This window comes from Poecile atricapillus, chromosome 8, assembly GCF_030490865.1.
Source record: "Poecile atricapillus isolate bPoeAtr1 chromosome 8, bPoeAtr1.hap1, whole genome shotgun sequence".
Taxonomy (NCBI): Eukaryota; Metazoa; Chordata; class Aves; order Passeriformes; family Paridae; genus Poecile; species Poecile atricapillus.
The window spans coordinates 26363494-26382458 of record NC_081256.1 but is presented as its reverse complement, the minus strand read 5'-3'; the positions used below and the strand labels follow the sequence as shown (position 1 = coordinate 26382458).

The window sequence follows — 18965 nt, the reverse complement described above, 5'->3', positions numbered from 1 at the left end:
CATCCCCCAGGACCTGGCCATGGGCTCTCTGCCTCACAGCTGTCACAAGCCCCACCTTCTCTTTCAGAAGAGCAAGAATTCCCAGCTAATGCACTTACAGACACCCTAAGCATTACATTCCTGCTCCAAACAGTTAAAAAGGAAGCAATTCCTGTTAGCAGTCATCCAGACTATACAGACTCAAACCAGTCTCTTACATAAGGCACTTAAAATAAAAACAAATCCTATAGAACAGCATGAACCTGACACAGGAGTGAAAAACTTAGGAATGAAAAACTCTGCTAACAGCTGTAAGTAGGGCATGGAGTGTGCATGTAAGAAATGCAGAGCTGTCACACTCTGGGAACTGACTGTGTGCACATACAAAGCAGGGCTTTAACTTGCAGTCATCCTCGATTTCATCAGCACTGTCCTCTTCTGAAACTTCTCCTTCCTCAGCATCTGCTCCAAGGCTGCAGGGCAACTTCTTACCCTAAAATGAGGAGAAAAAAACCCCAATAAATGTGGTCAGTGTTTAATTAGCGCACTCAGTCTGCTCCTCTTGCTTTACCATCTGCTTCTAAATAAATCACCTACTAACCCTTTGTGATATTGCCTCTGTGCACAGAAGTGTTCTCAGCCTACCTGCTTCATCAGTGGGAGACAGGAATGACACTCAGACTTCTGTAGAAATGCAGAGGATTGATTTCTTGGCTGCATTTTGAAATTAATAAGGCTGCTGCTAATGAGTGGGTCATTGCTGGTACCTTTACACTGGCTCAAGTCTGTGTGTTATTAGAATGACTCTTTATATACCCTTACAGGATGGAAATTATGCCGTTATTTGAAATTGTGGCTCGTGAATCAATACTGCCTTTCAAAGGAAAATGTATAAAAAGAGCAAAAACAACAGCAAAAAGATGAGAAGCTGGCTTACTTCTCAACAAGGTACTGATTCCTAAACATGATTTTATCTTTTCCAATAGAGCTGCTTAAATTGAGCGGGGATGGGAGACAGGGCTTTGTACAGAGATCCTGTGATGATCAAGATAGAATTTCTCATTCTGAAAACAGCTCAGCTCCACAGCAGTCTGTACCCACAGGGCTTCAGCAGTGAGAGCTGGAGGATCACTGAAATTGCAACCTCAGACGTGCTGAAAAGCCAGCTCAGAAGTTGAGGTAAGAACCCAGAGCAGCCAGCCTCTCCTGCCTTTAGTGCAGTGCCGTGGGATTTCTCCCAGGAGTGATGTTGCACTCCATTTCCTGTGGATCCCCCAAACACCAGCCCCACGTGTTTGCACAGTTCATTAACCAGCAGCCACCCCAGGAAACTGCTGCAGTGAAATGCAAAATCATGGCTGAGCACTCAAAGGGCTCCTGCTTTAGGGTCAGCTCTGTACGGTGCACTGCAGCATCTTCAAACTAACATCAGACTGAAACTGGGAATTCCTGCAGCCAGACTGACACCAAGGACAGAGGGAAAGCCAGAGTATCCTGAGAGTTCACACACGAGTAATTGCCCCCCTGTGTTCAGGTAATTAGACAATCTAATAGGGCAGAACTCTATTTATCATCCTCCCAAAGGTCTGCCTTATGCTCCTTCCTTGTTCTATCCATCCTGGCCTTTGGAATTCCTTTCAGAGCAAATCCATTTGGAGTGAGAGGCTCACACAATTAATCCTGCACAGAGCACCAACTCCAGGGCTCTGGGGCCTCCTCCAGCTCCTCCTGAGCTGCTCTTCTCCCACGAACATGGCAGATGAAGCATGAACAGAGTTCCATCCCATCAACTACAGCTCCGAGCTGAGGGAGGGGAAGGGCAGGAAGTCTTCACTTTTCTATCACTACAAAGTACTTTGTCCAAGGAAGGACTGTCAGATAATGTTTAGATGCTGAAGGGATATGAACTGGTCCTCCAAAGAAAATCTACAATATCACAAGCTGACTGTCATTGCATTCTGAACATGCCCAGCAGCAAGTTACCTTCACTAGGATTTTCCCTTTTAAATCCTGAGGGCTGGGAAGCTGTCTGGGATCTCCAGTGCTCACAGATGACAAGTCCAGTTTGTCACCAAATATCTCCTTCAGGTACTGGGCGATCTTCTTTTGCTGTTGAATACTGCAGTGGTTTTCAATGGACAGTATCACTGGAAACCTGGAAGCAAAGCCCCAGACACTGTCACAGCTGTGTGTGGAGAGACAACACCTGCACTCTTACCACTCCACCTGTGAATGGAACAGCCAAGCTCTTCCACAAAACCACCCCACTGTTTTCTAAACTCCTGGCAGCCCCAGAGTTCCACGACAAGGAACTCCACACCAAATAATGAAAACCACCTCTTTTTGTATTGAAACTATCACTTTTTATTTCTCATCAATAACAACAAACTTTTGGGCTTGGTTGTTTTTTTCCCCACACATCCATTATTGTGTGGTTTGGTTTTTTTAAAATAAAGAAAAGGAAGTATTTTCCTTTTATTCTCTTTAAACTACTCAAAATTCTCTACACCCACTCATGATTTGAGACTACTCTGAGTGTGTGTGTGTGTATATATATATATGGTTAAAGTCCACAGCTTTCATAATAAACTGTTATAAAGCACCATGGCAAATCAAACAGATTCAGAACACTATCCCACACCTCAGTATTTCCTCACACTACACATGACAGCTTTTCAATTTTCCTGCTGATATGAAGTGTTTCCAGTAGGTACAGAACATCACAGTATTGATTTTTCAGGAGAATCTCCCTGTGGATGCGAGTGGGAAGTTCTATTGAAAGATAATCAGCAGTGTCAGACTGTCCAGAGCCTTACTGAGTTTAAGAGCACAAAAGGTTCAGTTTAGGCAGAACTCTCTCCCTCAGTTGATGGGAAGAGCTTATGCAGCTGAACAGTAACACAACATGGGCAATAAACAGGGGAACAGAATCAACCCTGATGTGCTTAAAGGAATATTTGCACTTCCTTGGCTTGATGTGGTTTTGAATGTAGGATTAACTACAGAAAACAGGTGTAGCTTCAAACCTGGCTCCACACTTACTCGTTTTTGATGAAGGCGTATTTATTGATGGTTTCTGCCACTTCTCGGAAGAGGATTTTGGAAGTCAGGGTGTAGCCATGGTGCACCACTGGCTCCCCATCTGGGCCATCCCAGCAATCCACTGTTAAGAGCAGAAAAGCCACACTTTAAGAGGTGCCCCCAATCTCATCCATCCCTGTGCTCCTGCTGCCAGCAGAGCTCACCTGCTCAACCCTGCAGGGGCCAACAAGGTTCACTCCACCTCTCATTCCATCTCCTCCAACCTGCCAGCTGAACTCAGACTAACAGGACAGGACAGTCTTTTCCTAGGTCAGATGAGAATCTAGAGTGTCCTAGAACTGCTTTTTCCCTTGTAAAAGGGAATTTGAGGGTGTTATCCTCATAAATAAAACTAAAATGGTGTAATAGGTCAAATTATGTTTACAGCTACCTTGGAAAAGCAGGTTTTGCTTCTGAAGAGAAACTATTTTAAAAGAATTTCTTTTCCCACTCCCAGTGTAACTTGCAGCTTTATATGGACTGTATGAAGAGTAGCAGCCAATCCAGCACATGGAGAATGGACTGACATAAGAATGCTTTTCCTAATGAATGCCTGTACCCTGAATTTGTACCAAACTTGTACTTGTACTGCTGCCTCTACAGGCAATAAAACTTCCCAAGAAGAAAGCTCCAGAGCTGTTCCCTGGGCTCTGAAGTAGCTGCAATAGCTTTGAGGTCAAGCAAAATAACACTGCTGAGTGTTCTTGGGAGCTGTTCTGCAGAAGGCAATCACCCAGTTTTCTCAGGTTCATTTTCTCTAATTAATTTTTAAATAGAGATTAACAATATTTTTTTTTTCCAGATGACCTTTTGTAATGCTAGTCATAAAAAATTAATATTGAGTCTAGCTTTGGTAAAGGACTTTATTTATTTCTGGAAAAGAAAAATACTAATACTAATATAAAACCACTAATATTTTGTATTATTTAAATCATGCAGAGCTTAAACAAGAACCCAGTGTGATCTCCACGATCCCCCATGGCAGGGGGCTGGAACTGGATGATCTTTGGAACCCCTTCCAACGCCAGCCATTCTGTGATTCTGTGGTGCCTGTGGCGCTGGCCCGAGGTGATCATTCCCAACAGAAAAATCCAGTTTGGAATGGTCAGAAGGTGCTGCAGCGCCTGAGCCAGCAGAGCATCGCTGCTGGGAGTGGTGATGCTGTGCCCAGTGCAGCCCTGTGTGGCCCCAATGCAGCCCCAATGCAGCCCCATGCAGCCCCATACAGCCCCATGCAGCCCCATACAGCCCCATGCAGCCCCATGCAGCCCCATACAGCCCCATGCAGCCCCATACAGCCCCATGCAGCCCCATGCAGCCCCAATGCAGCCCCATACAGCCCCATGCAGCCCCATACAGCCCCAATGCAGCCCCATACAGCCCCAATGCAGCCCAGTGCAGCCCCATGCAGCCCCATACAGCCCCATGCAGCCCCATACAGCCCCATACAGCCCCATACAGCCCCATGCAGCCCCATACAGCCCCATACAGCCCCATGCAGCCCCATGCAGCCCCATACAGCCCCGTGCAGCCCCATACAGCCCCATACAGCCCCATACAGCCCCGTGCAGCCCCATACAGCCCAGTGCAGCCCCATGCAGCCCTGTGCAGCCCAGTGCAGCCCCATACAGCCCCATACAGCCCCATGCAGCCCTGTGTGGCCCCAATGCAGCCCCATGCAGCCCCATACAGCCCCATGCAGCCCCATGCAGCCCCATGCAGCCCCATACAGCCCCATGCAGCCCCATACAGCCCCAATGCAGCCCCATACAGCCCCATGCAGCCCCATGCAGCCCCATGCAGCCCCGTGCAGCCCCATGCAGCCCCGTGCAGCCCCAATGCAGCCCCATGCAGCCCCATGCAGCCCCATGCAGCCCCATGCAGCCCCATACAGCCCCATGCAGCCCCATACAGCCCCGTGCAGCCCCATGCAGCCCCGTGCAGCCCAGTGCAGCCCCATGCAGCCCCATACAGCCCCATGCAGCCCCATACAGCCCAGTGCAGCCCCATACAGCCCAGTGCAGCCCCATACAGCCCCATACAGCCCCATGCAGCCCCATCCAGCCCCATGCAGCCCCAATGCAGCCCCATGCAGCCCCAATGCAGCCTCATGCAGCCCCATGCAGCCCTGTGCAGCCCCATACAGCCCCATACAGCCCCATACAGCCCTATGCAGCCCCATGCAGCCCCATGCAGCCCCATACAGCCCCAATGCAGCCCCATGCAGCCCCATACAGCCCCGTGCAGCCCCACGCAGCCCCATACAGCCCCATGCAGCCCCATACAGCCCCATACAGCCCAATGCAGCCCCGTGCAGCCCCATACAGCCCCATACAGCCCCATACAGCCCCATGCAGCCCCATGCAGCCCCACGCAGCCCCATACAGCCCCATACAGCCCCATACAGCCCCATACAGCCCCATACAGCCCCATGCAGCCCCATACAGCCCCATACAGCCCCATGCAGCCCAGTGCAGCCCACCTTCGACGCAGCGGCAGCCGGCCTGCAGCACCCGCGCGTACATCTCGGCCCGTGACTGCGAGAGCAGCTGGTCCCCGCTCAGGTAGGTGTTGTGGGACGAGGCGATGAAGTAGTGGCACAGGGGCTGCTCCATGTCCTGGTGCACCTGGCGGTGCAGGGGGTTGGACACCTCGCACGCCGCACTGCGCATGAAGCTGGTGAAGCCTGGGGACAGAGGGACGGTCAGCCACGGGCACAACGCTGCGAGCTCCCCCTGAAGCTGAGCGCTGGACAGAGGGCACGGAGCCCGGGGCACGGCAGAGCTGGCTCAGGAGCGCTGGACAGTGGGCACAGACCCCAGGGCACGGCAGAGGCCAGGCTGGCTCAGGAACACTGGACAGTGGGCACAGAGCCGGGGCACGGCAGAGGCTGTGCTGGCTCAGGAGCGCTGGACAGAGGGCACGGAGCCCGGGGCACGGCAGAGCTGGCTCAGGAGCACTGGACAGTGGGCACAGACCCCAGGGCATGGCGGAGCCCAGGCTGGCTCAGGAACACTGGACAGTGGGCACAGACCCCGGGGCACAGCAGAGCCCACGCTGGCTCAGGAGCGCTGGACAGAGGGCACGGAGCCTGGGGCACGGCAGAGCTGGCTCAGGAGCGCTGGACAGTGGGCACAGACCCGGGGCACGGCAGAGCTGGCTCAGGAGCGCTGGACAGTGGGCACAGACCCCAGGGCAGGGCAGAGCTGGCTCAGGAACACTGGACAGAGGGCATGGAGCCCGGGGCACGGCAGAGCCCACGCTGGCTCAGGAGCGCTGGACAGTGGGCACAGACCCCAGGGCACAGCAGAGCTGGCTCAGGAGCGCTGGACAGTGGGCACAGACCCCAGGGCATGGCGGAGCTGGCTCAGGAGTGCTGGACAGAGGGCACAGACCCCAGGGCACGGCAGAGCTGGCTCAGGAGCGCTGGACAGAGGGCATGGAGCCCAGGGCACGGCAGAGCCCACGCTGGCTCAGGAGCGCTGGACAGTGGGCACAGACCCCGGGGCACAGCAGAACTGGCTCAGGAACACTGGACAGTGGGCACAGACCCCAGGGCACGGCAGAGGCCAGGCTGGCTCAGGAACACTGGCCAGTGGGCACAGACCCGGGGCAGGGCAGAGGCTGTGCTGGCTCAGGAGCGCTGGACAGAGGGCACAGACCCCAGGGCATGGCGGAGCTGGCTCAGGAGCGCTGGACAGTGGGCACAGACCCCAGGGCATGGCAGAGGCCGGGCTGGCTCAGGAGCAAATGCCCTTTTTTGAGCAGAGTTCCTTGCTGGCGCTCCCGTGCTGGGAACGGCAGCGCCCTGAGCACGGATGGAGCGCACCCAAAGCAGAACCGTGGATCTGCAGCCAACTCACTGACCCAGCCACCTTCACTATTTTCTTTTTTTCTGCAGGTTTATTCGAGAAGATGGTACTTGATTTATAACCCTCTAAATGAGAGTAGCACTGAACAGAGAAAGTTTTAAAAAATACCTCCTTTAAGAATGAAACAATGTAAAATATTTGCAAAGGACAGTGCAAACAATACCAGCCCTGAAAGCAGCTCAGAGATAAAAGGAGCTGCAGCAGCAGGTTAAGAGGAGCAGAAATGCTTGCAGGAATATTAAGTGTCACAGCTTGTTTGTTTTCCTTTCCTTATTTCAGTTTGAGTGCAGTGCCCTGGGTCACATCAGAAGCTTGTTGAAGGGAGGCCATAGCCAGGATTTAAATACCACGTGGAGGAGGATTCCTACTTCCCCCCTCCCCAAATCACCATGTACATTATGCTGCTCCACAGAAGTTTCCTTCTGGGCAAAGGAACACACCATGGCATTTAATCTATTTCATCCCAGCTCTGAGGCTGATTTGGGTAAGTTGGATTCTGAATAAACATACAATTTACAATTGCTTTCAAAAACAATGGGAGTCAGGTATGAAAACCCGATGAAAATGCAACTATCTGTACTTTATTTCACAGAAGGATAAATGAATGGATTGTGCAGGATCCCAGATCCCAGAGCCAAGGCAGAATGAACACTTGACTTTCAGTACCTCTCTGGGAACAGGCTATAGATAAACTGCATGGTACAGTTTGTGTTTGTCTTGCAAACACAGAGTGAGCAATAAATCCCCACAGCCTCAGGCATCCATCCCCACTCCTGAGGATGGCTGTGATGGATGGCTGGAGAGCTGCTGCCTCACCACACCTACTCTCATCTCCCCCCTGGCTCACAAAATGCACCCACGCTCCCGACTGCTGATCCAGGGGACTTGGTGTCACAGGCAAATAGCAAAAACCTCTCCAAAACACCATCAAAGCACTTCTACTCCACTGCAGTACAGCAAGACAAAACTCATGCTGAAATCAAAACTTTTACCTTCAATCCCAAGAACATTTTGCTTCTTGTTTTCTTCTGACACCTCAAACTTCTGTATGATGTCCAGACAATATTCTGGTGTCACATTATTCATCTGCACAAAAACAACAGTGGAGGTACACTTATTTTTAATGTCCAACATGTGAAAATCCACTTGGAGGAGACAAATAGGAGTGAGAGGTTGCCATCAATTAAAACCTAGTCTCGTTTTAGTCATTTTAGTCTCAAGATTAAAATTAGCTGTTTAGCAGCCTTAATAGCTGTACTGGCCAATACTGCTGAAATGAGAGCTATGACATTATATTCTTTAATATAATCTTCTTAGACATGCAAAAAGACTTGGCAGGCTTGGATTTCATTTTCATGCCTTTTCCACTCCTATGATTTCATTACTTCCAAGGGAGTTCACTGTAATACACAGGCTAGGAGAGAAATAATTAAATTCTGAAATGAAAAACAGCAGCTTTTCTGAAACAAATAGGAATTTTGTCAACAGCTTCAGCTAGCCCACAGCTGAGGTTCTAACTGATTTGTAGGGCACTTACAAATAGACACCTCTATTTCCTTCAGAACTAAAGGAAAGAAGTAGCTCCCACTGCTCATCTCATCTTTCCTCACTGCCTTGAGTTGTAGAGAACCAAAGGGAGAACAAGGACTGGGTGGATTTCATTTCTCCACTACCAACATCACAGGAAGACAATTCTGGCAGTCAAACCTCTGGCACTTCACTTGTGCCATCATCCTGTTCACTGTTTGTACTAAGCCAACCATCCTAAGATGCTGCAGGAATGACACAGGAGAATAGAAAAAGAACAATGCAGTAGAAAATGTAACTGATTATCCTTGCTCAGGGTGGTGTTTGACTGCAAACACTGCTCAGAGCAGGCCCTGTTCTGGTACAAGCTGGCTCAAATTAACTTTTTCATTATCCCCCGTGGCTCCTTGCTGGCCCAGTGTAGGGTTCTCATGTGCTCTAGGAATGGAAATGTCTAATCTAGTCCAAAGCTACATCTGCTGGGGAAAAGTCCACTCATTTGTGCTTTTTTAATTGCAGCTTGAGAGGTGATGACTGTGGCCATTCATTTTTTTGTTACATTTTAAAGTACTCCACTAAAAATAATATGGGGTGTTCTCCTAAACAGGGAGCTTTCCAAAAAAAGAAGCCAGTTTAGCAAGCTAACAAAAACCCCAACCCGCTTTTGTTCTGTCCTCAGGCTGCAGAATATTTAACATCTTGCCAAATGAGTAGCAGATGGAGCAGAACAGACCGTCCACAGATTTTCCAAATGGCAAAACCAAAATGCTGTTTGGGTGAGGGCACTGGGGAGCTGCCTCCTGGCTGGGAGCACGAGCAGCTTTTGGGGCAATGCTGCCCTGCCCCAGGGTGCTGCTGGCACTGGAAACATTCAGGGGAATCTCCCTGAGCTGCTGGGCTCTGCAAAGGGGCACAGGAGTGCAAGGTGCCTCCAGCCTGCCCAGGCAAGAGGTGAACCTCCAGGTGAACCTCCAGGAGCTCCTGCTTTCACTCTTGATGGTTTGCTGCTGGAGCAATGCTGAGCAGAGCAGTTCCCCGGACAGCTCTGCCCACGCAGTGCTCTCAGGAGGGCACACAGCACAAAGAGGATGCAGAATGCCAGACCTGACAGTCAGCTCGAGGTTCCTGCTGCATCAGCAGGTCCACAGTGTCCTTGTGCACCCCCAAGGGCAGCTCCCCCACTTCTGCCACGTGTTCCTCGTCTGGCTCCAGGTCCCTGAGCACCCTCTCACACCTCCATCCTGGGCACTTCAAACATCATGCAAAGCAGCTCAAACTCCTTCTAGAAGCACTTCAAAAACCAATAAAACCTTCAGAACTCTCTCCTGTCACATCTGTGCTTTGTCCTCCGCCCCAAGTTAATATTTTCTGTAAAATCCTTTCCCTGCACTTAAATGTAAGTACATGGCCACAGACATGGGTGCAGATATTGCCATACCTTCTGTTCCACCCTCAGAAACTGAGCCAGCTCTTCAGCTGTGAGATGATCCTTCTTGTCACTGTAGCTTAGGAGCAGCAGGTAGAGATCTCGACGCAAGGACATCATCTTGTAAAACACTGAGAACTCTTCGAAGTTCAGGGTTCCTTGGTTCTCATCTGTGTCTGCCTCCTAAGAGGTAACAACACTCAGGTAAACATGCTCAGCACAGGAGAAATCAGGGAATAAAACAGAGCAGGACTTGTGTACTCCAGCAGAAATGTAGTAAATTCTAGTCTGCAAGATTGCTCAGACACAAATTCTGACAGGCTAAAATGACAGCAAAATTACATCATCATCTCTGGGGGTTTTGGTGAAAAGTTATTAAACTAAAGCCACAGATTCCCTATGAAACTCTAATTTCATTCTCTAATTTCAAATTTATTTCCCCCAGAAATGAAGAGGCTCACACCCTGGTCTTTTTTCTGATCTCTTGCCCTCCTGTATGCCCTGCAGTTATCCTGCAGCAAAACACAGCATAACAATATCACCCAGGGCTTCCCCAACAACAGTCTGGTATCTTAAATCATTCAGGACAACATCAGAGTGGTAAATGCACATTATTTAATCTGCAGCACTCTGCAGAGGGGACAACTCTGCAGCAGCACTGAGACTCCACACCAGAACATACACCCAGCATCTCCAGTCTTGATTTGCTGTTTCTCCTCAGAGGTAGGAAGAGAAGAAAACAGTACTTAGCACACACTAATACAAGCTTTTTCCTGTGAACATCTGCCTAAGAGGATTGCTTTGGATTTTCCAAACAAAGAATATATTCTGGAGAACGGCTGGCAGGCACTGTGTGGGTCTCCATGCAAAACAGGACTGCAAACTCCTATCACAGCAAGTCAGCTGAGAGGAATAGAATTCTTAGCTAGCTGGTGTTGAACGGGATTTTTAATCATTTTATATCTATTACATGCCTTAAATGACATTTATAATCTGTGGGAACAAGTACAACCCAGATTAATCTCTGCAACACCACCCCACCAGTTTCCAGGTCTTTGGGAGTAACTCCAGACTCCAAAGGTGTATCTCTAATGGGGATTTTGTGCCAAACAAACAAAGCACTTTTGACCATAGAAAATTCTTCAACTTTCCTATGTTTTACACCGAACCAGCTTTGAGCTGGTACTGGTTTAGAAGAGTGAAGATTACTTTTTTTGCTCTCCATTATGTCCTTGGCTTCTCTGTCCTTTCCTACAATAAACATAAGAACTGGTGGAAAATGGGAGCTGTTTTCAGACAACCGAAGTAAAAAAATTGATTCCAAATCAATCAGATCTGAATGGCTAAATATGAGGAAGCTGTTAAAAAAAACTTAATTACTTGCATAAAGCCAGTATCTATTAAACAATTTTCCATAAAGGAAATGAAAAAATATTTCAGTAGCAATTCAGAGTAACTTCATTATTCATCAATAGCAGCATTGAACAATTCAGTTCACAGAGCTGAAACCAACAATGCAGCAGAAACACCGGTAACTTTTCTGTGTGCTTCATGCCATTTAAACAATGCTCTGGTGCCTCTTTGTCTACAAAAAGGTAAGACTTTGAAAAAGCCTGTGAGGTGCTGGGTTTTTAGTCCCAAGCTGCAGATCCTGCTCTGGATCTGCCCAGAAAAGGACTTTAACTGCCCCCTCCTCCCCCAGGCACGGACCTGGAACATCTGCCGGACCTTCCTGCGGGGCAGGCTCACGTTCAGCTTGTGCATCAGCTGGTGGATCTCCTCGATGTTCAGCAGCCCGTCCCCGTTCTTGTCAGCCTCCTCGAAGGTCTGCTTCACCCAGCTGCCAGCGTGTCAAGGACAGGCACACAGAGGATCTCCTCATGGAGAAGGGAGGCTGGGGCAGCTCAGGAAAGAGTCCTTTTTGCCCCTGCCCTTACTACAGCTCTGTCAAATGCTTAAAACCAGAACTGGTTTATGGCAATTATTCACAGCTCAGCTCACAACACCAGCCCCTCTGCACTCCCATTTCTGATGCTGGTTCCTCCTCTGAGAACATGCTCTAAAGCTTTCAAATACTGCTGGCCTTACTCTGGGATCTTCTTCCACTTGTCCTTTCATTTACCTGAACTTCACTTCCCAACCAGCACCTTTCACCCACTCCTTGCACAAATATCCCTCAGCACCTCCTGCTAAGTTCTTGCAGTAGCTGGGAGTGGGACAGGGCCACTCTGTGTGCCTTGTCCCAGCTGCCACACTGGATAAAACAAACAGGACTTGCAGAGATGTTTCACCAGAAGAGGATACAGCAGACAGGAGCAGCTCAGAAAAGTCATGGTTAAATACAGCAAGCTGGGGACAGGTGCAACAGAGCATGCAATACAACCCCAATGGGCCTGTGCCTGCTGTGGATCAGAATCAAACACGGGAGATATAAATTAAAAATACCTGAAATATGTATATTCTCCAGGAGTACCACTGGAGATTTCCATGAGGCAGAAGAACAGTCAGGTTACAATTTTAATTGAGATGGCCTCAAGGTTTGTTTTTTGGGGGAAGAGTGTTCTTTGTGTATAACATTTTAGTCACCACTGTTGTGAAAAAAAAACTGTTGTGAAAAAAAAGGCACATGAAGAAAATATTCAGAGGACATGAGGTTCACTTTGGCTACTGAGTTACAACAAACATTTAAGGAGTTTTAGGGATTTGTGCTCCTGACAAACAGTGGAGGCTGGGAAGGACACCTGACTTACAGAACAGCAAGAGAGATGGCCAGGAGTTCCTGAGATATTGAGCTAACTAGAAATAACTGGTCTGTCCCTTCAGAAAGGAATTCATTAACAAAATGCAAGCCTATCCCCTGACTCCCATGCAGTTTGATCCAGTCCCCAGGGCACAGCCCATGCTTTATCACACACCTAAGTGTCCATGTCAAACCCATTGCTCAGGTTTCCGTTGCAATCAGAGGAAGGGTTTTGGTCACTCAATAGGAGGAGAAAGGACACCCTGTGCCGGGGTGACTGAAAAGCAAGGCAGGAATATGAAGCAGGAGGAAGGCCTGGCCCCTCAAAGGATACTGGTCGTGCGTTCTCTGGCGCCTGGCGAGCGAGTCCTCGTCGCTGATCCCGGCCAGGAGGTACTTGAGCCCCGTGATCCAGGTGCGAGCCTCCTCGGGGTTGGACGTGATCAGGTCCAGGGTCTCCAGGTGATTCCCATGGTAAATTGTGAAGCAGCAGCTGGGGTCGAAGCTGCCCTCGGCGTGGCGGTGGAAGATCTCCGACTGCCGGCCCTCGCTGACTTTGTAAATGGAGTCGATGACAACTGGGGGGAAAGGGAAACCAAAGGACACGCTGGGACAGCCAGCCAGCCTCTTCCTGCTTCTCACAATGCTGAGTTATTCAGGCTCAGAGGTGCTAAACTTTATTCATCTTACACCTTCACATCCCAAAGCCCTGTTGGACTGAAGGTTTCCTTGCCATGGCTGTGCCACGTGCCGGCTGCCCCAGAGGCTCTGAGCGCTCCCTGGAACATCACAGGGCTGAGGCTACAGAAAGGGAGCAGGGGAGACAGACACCAAGTGTCTCCCATCAGCCCATGAGCCCCTGCAATTCACATTCTAACACTGAACTGCCCCAGAGATTAGAAATTACAAGGAGTTTACTTTTTGCCTTTTCGCTCTTCCGGGAGGGCCTCCATCGGATGCAGCTCCTGTGCTCATCCAGGTAGAAGAGCCGGACCAGCCCCTTGGTTCCACTCTTCAGCTTCACCATCTGCGTCCCAGACTGCATCACACTCATGCATCTTTCAACTGTGAGGCAGAGCAGAATAAATTCAACTGAACAACCATCTCATCCACTGATGACATGACCAACAGGTGCCCTGTTCTGCCAGGCACACACCAGTTCTGACTTGACCCTCGCATCACAGAGAGTGGGCAGTGCTGGGAGACTGTTCCTTCCTCACTGCCACCTTCTCCACAGAGCAAAATGGAACAGTTCAGTGGTCAGAACACCCTCACGACAAAGGAGGCAAAGAAAACTTTAATCTATGTTGAAGGAAAATGTTTTATAGCTGTTTCATGCTCATCTTATTTACATTTTTTTCTCTTACTACACACAGTGGTGTAATTTTAAACCCCAGCACTCCATGTATTTGGACTGGTGAGATCCTCATTCAAATCCCGCAGTCTTTTGGGCTCAGTAGCCCTGGAGTTTGTCCCTCATGCTGTGACACTGGCAGAGCTGCTCACAGAACCACACAGACACATTCACACCCTCTCCACGCTGCCACCAACCTTTGAACACGCACTGGGATGATTTCCTTTTATCCACTCATCCCATCTGGATGATAAGGCTTCTTTCCTCCTCTGTGTTTTGACTAAAATAAACCCATTTCTTCCATTTCATCTCACACCCTCCCTCCTGCAGCCTTCCAAACACAAGGATCAAGATAACATTTCCTCTTGATCTCAGTATATATCCATGCTCTTAAATTACCTTCTGGTTTTATCCATTCACAGCCGCTCCTCACTTGGTATCACTCCAAATTCATCTCCCTGGGTGATTTGTTTACACTCTGGCTGGCTCCCAAATAAACTCTCTGGGTTTGTCTTTATTTCTTATCACCCTTCCTCTCTCCAGCACTTCTCTCTCCAGTGCTCCTCAGTGTCACAGCTAAGACTAACCCACACTCCCACTCCTCTCTGCCAGAGCTGGGATTTATTTATTCTCCCAGCTCCCAACAGCTCTGACACACTCACAGGCAGTCAGAGCAGCATCTAAACATTGGGTAAAGCAGGGATGAACAGCCCTGGACGCTGGAATAACTCCTCTGGCTCCCTCACTCACCGGGAGCTGAATAAACCCCATCACAAGGAAGGAGGGGACTGAGGTTGAGCTGAACAGAACCAAACTCTTCTGAAAGCATCACATGAGTGCAATAAATGTGTCCTTTATTATATCCATAAATAATGGCAGCCTCTGGATCAGCACACACTGAATGAAGGTGAGTTTGGAAGGGCTTTAAGATAAATCACAAATGTGCCATAAATCAAGCCAGAAGGAGATGTTAGACCATATCCACATGGCTGGGGCAGCATTAACTTGGATCTATCTGAAGACGCACAAAGTACCAGGAAGACAAACATTTGTACCATGAGAGATGGAAAACTCAGAACCTGAGAGAAGAAAGATGAACTGAAGCAAAAATAATCTCTAAAACTCCCTATGTACATCCACACAGGAATGCCTTTCCTTGGCAGACCCAGCCTTTCCCTGTGGAACTGAGTTTAAATCGGGTTTGCCTTGGATTCCTACCATGGCAAGCACAGAAATGAGGTCCTCCCTGTGAGTGTGGATGCACAAACGTGCCCTGCTCCATCAGCCTGGCACACACCACACACACCTTCTGATTTCACTAATAGAGAGATCACTTCCAGCAGGGCTTTAGCTCAATAAGAGGTTTAGCAACAAGCTACTCAACACAGAAAATCTGCTTCTTTGCACCTAAGGCTAGCAGTGACTGGTGAAAGTCTTACAAAAACAACTAATTCTCAAATAAGTCTCTCTGTTAGCACCAGCTCAGTTGTCAGACAAAAATTCCCAGCCCAGTTTCATGAAGATGCCATTGAGGACAGCCAGCAGAAGGCAGAAAACCATTTATTCAATATAACCAAGGGAGGAAACCAGTTATTCAATATAAGAAAAGCAGAGAACGGGCCACAGTCAGGTAACTGCAGCCCACAAAAGTGTGCAGGAAAGTAAAAGACATAAAAAGCAATCCAGTTCTTTCTTCACCATTTCAATTGCCTAAACATTTCTACATCACATTTGGAATTGTTATAGGTGCTATCACAATCATGCTTCAGGCAGATTTCAGTTATAGGGAATAGATTTTAAAATACTTTCCTTCACAAAGTGGAAGAAACTCAGTTCCTGCCCAATAACTCAACAGCCTCCACCTCCCAAACCCCACCTGCAGTAGGTCCAGTGCTCCAGGGAGCACCATCTTTGCTGCTCACACTTTCCCAATTCCAAGGAAATACCATGAGAATTCAAACATTTAAAGAATAGTAAACGTGTAAGAGAGTTCATGGCATCATTCCTGCTGTGTAGGTGTTAATAACAAAGGCTCCACGTTCAAGAAGGGACTGGGGTAATGGAAATGCCACAGCAATCACAGGCCCACTGGATTTCAGCTCTGCAAACCATTTACAAAACACCCCATCCTCCCCTTCAGGCTATTTATAAAATATCGGCACGCAAATCCAAAAGGTCTTTTTCTAATCTATTCTCAGTATGCTAATGCCGGTCCCTTGCCAGACGCCACACATTAGCATCTGAATCAGGGAAGGTATTGAGCAGTGCAGGGCAGAAAAAAGCTCCAGAAGAGCAGCTCAGGAAGGATCTCACTAAGGAATAGGGAAGCTGGTTCCAGAAAAACATCGAATCCTGTAGATAAACCAGGAATACAGAGTCGATGAAGCAGCTCCTCAATGCAGACATAGATTAAAATTTGAGGAAGCAAGACATGATTCCCATTAAAAGATATTCTTCTAACACAAGGACGAGCTGTGCATTTTTTGCTCAAAGTCTGAAAATTATTAAGTTAAACTAGAACACGATGTAACTTATGTTACAAGATCAAAGAAAATTAATCTGGAAGTTTAAATTAAAAATTATGCTTATGCAATGTATAATGAAGGTGTCCCTGCTCATGGCAGGGGTTTGGAACAGGGTGCTCTTTAAGGTCCTTTCCAACCCAAACCATTCCATGATTCTATGATATTTGAAGCTTTAATTTAAAATTAAAAACCCTCAAAAACTACACTCACTTCTGTTTCAAGTTATGCAAACTTGACAGTCTAAAATCATCCCAACAGACATCCTGGAGTTTAATGGGATTTAATAATGAAAGACCAGTCTACTTTTTTTCCTCCCAAAAGAACCCTTTAAGCAACACAGACCTGAATTCAAATAGCATTTTTAATTTAGTTCAGCCATGAGAATCACTCCTAACACAAACCTCTCCTTAGGGGAGGAGCTGCTTCTGCACCCAAGGATAAACCAGATACAAACCCGTCTGTGCCAGCTGGACCTTCTCGGGTGGCCACACTGCCCAGCACGTGGTGGGCCTCTGAGGCCAGGAGGAGAGCCATGGAGCCCCAGGATGTGCCCAAGCCCTGGGATGTCCCCGAGCCCCGGGATGTCCCTGAGCCCCGGGATGTCCCCAAGCCCCAGGATGTCTCCAAGCCCCGGGATGTCCCTGAGCCCTGGGATGTCCCTGAGCCCTGGGATGTCCCCAAGCCCCAGGATGTCCTCAAGCCCTGGGATGTCCCTGAGCCCTGGGATGTCCCTGAGCCCTGGGATGTCCCCAAGCCCCAGGACGTCCCCGAGCCCCAGGATGTCCTCAAGCCCCGGGATGTCCCTGAGCCCCGGGATGTCCCTGAGCCCTGGGATGTCCCTGAGCCCCAGGATGTCCCCAAGCCCCAGGATGTCCCCAAGCCCCAGGATGTCCCCAAGCCCCGGGATGTCCCCAAGCCCCAGGATGTCCGCGAGCCCCAGGATGTCCCCAAGCCCCGGGATATCCCCAAGCCCCAGGATGTCCGCGAGCCCCAGGATGTCCGCGAGCCCCAGGATGTCCGCGAGCCCCAGGATGTCCGCGAGCCCCAGGATGTCCGCGAGCCCCGGGATGTCCCCAAACCCCTGGATGTCCCCAAGCCCCAGGATGTCCCCAAGCCCCGGGATGTCCCCGAGCCCCAGGATGTGCCCAAGCCCTGGGATGTCCCCAAGCCCCGGGATGTCCCCAAGCCCCGGGATGTCCCTGAGCCCCAGGATGTGCCCAAGCCCTGGGATGTCCCCAAGCCCCGGGATGTCCCCAAGCCCCAGGATGTCCCCAAGCCCCAGGATGTCCCTGAGCCCCAGGATGCCAGGCAGACACTGTGGGTCCCACCTGCCCACGGAGCCCAGTGCTGCCAGGCAGCTCTGGCCGCTCCAGCAGCACTAATCCCCCCAAATGAGCCGGTGCCACCCTCCATCCCCCACCTCTAACCCATCCCCATGAACTCAGGCATCAGTAACCAGGGAATGGCTCGGTGCCAGCCCCACCAGGATCCCCCAAAGCCCCCTGCCTCACTGGGAGCCACGACCATTCCCTGGGAATGCCTCTGCTTTCATTTCATTCCCAGCAGTAGCAGTGGTGAGTGCACATCTCCCTGCTCTTGTGCCTCACCACAAAGACTTCAGGGCATGCAGGACCCTGCAGTCGGTACCAGAAGGAAATTATTTAGGGAATTAAGACATTACACTGAGCAGCATTTTCTGGCAAACAGAAGAACCTTTTGCTATACAGGGCTCATCCCTGCAGTGAAACAAACACCCCCTCCCATAAAACATGGTCTCTACGGTTAGAGAAATATCCTGGCCATTTTTTACTACTGTATTTTGGGGTCTAGTTATTCAAGAAAACACTATTACCTTTGCATTAGCAGCAAAACTCTACTGCCAAATCTACAGCAAAAGGTTACACCACTGTTGTGAGCCAGATCATTTTATTTTAAAATCAAAGATCAAAACAAATTTCTTACTGCTGTCCACAAACAGTTCTTCTATTTTCCTGTACGTTAAGAAATTAATATGTCAAAGTGCAACCAAATGACAAAAGGTCTGGTCTCATCTTGCTTTTATGGACTTACTGTTACAGCCATCTGACAAAACAAAAAGATTAAATAAGGTATAAAGAGCATTACCAAACACTGAGAAGTATAATTATGAAAGAGGATATAAACTGGGTTTCTAAATGATAGGCATCAACTGCATTAAGCCAACATTAAGCTTGAAGAGATAAAAGGAACCCATAAAATGCAGGAGTTACTTTGATAACTGCAGCAGCAGCTCTTCTCCCCTGCATTCAGTATTTTGTTAGGGGTGCTGAGGCCCTGGCCCAGCTGCCCAGGGCAGTGCTGGGGTCACCATCCCTGGAAGCATTTGTAAAACGAGTGCCTGTGACCCTTGAGGAGGCAGTTTAGTGATGAACACTGTGCTGGTGCTGGGCTGATGGTTGGACTCCATGATCTGCAAGGTCCT

The 18965-nt window shown here is 49.2% G+C and overlaps 1 protein-coding gene across 1 annotated transcript in view; it reads right to left on the bottom strand.

Moving 5' to 3' along the window:
• The window catches only part of PLCH1 (phospholipase C eta 1), a 58114-nt gene that overhangs the window by 13719 nt on the left and 25430 nt on the right, over window positions 1–18965 (bottom strand). Inside the window, exons 3-11 of the mRNA XM_058843960.1 lie at window positions 13544–13690; window positions 12960–13203; window positions 11596–11725; window positions 9898–10068; window positions 7925–8018; window positions 5543–5746; window positions 3022–3142; window positions 1963–2134; window positions 365–472 (exon numbers count right to left, since the gene is read on the bottom strand). Coding sequence (XP_058699943.1) covers window positions 365–472; window positions 1963–2134; window positions 3022–3142; window positions 5543–5746; window positions 7925–8018; window positions 9898–10068; window positions 11596–11725; window positions 12960–13203; window positions 13544–13690 — 1391 coding nt within the window. The remainder of the gene's footprint in view (window positions 1–364; window positions 473–1962; window positions 2135–3021; window positions 3143–5542; window positions 5747–7924; window positions 8019–9897; window positions 10069–11595; window positions 11726–12959; window positions 13204–13543; window positions 13691–18965) is intronic.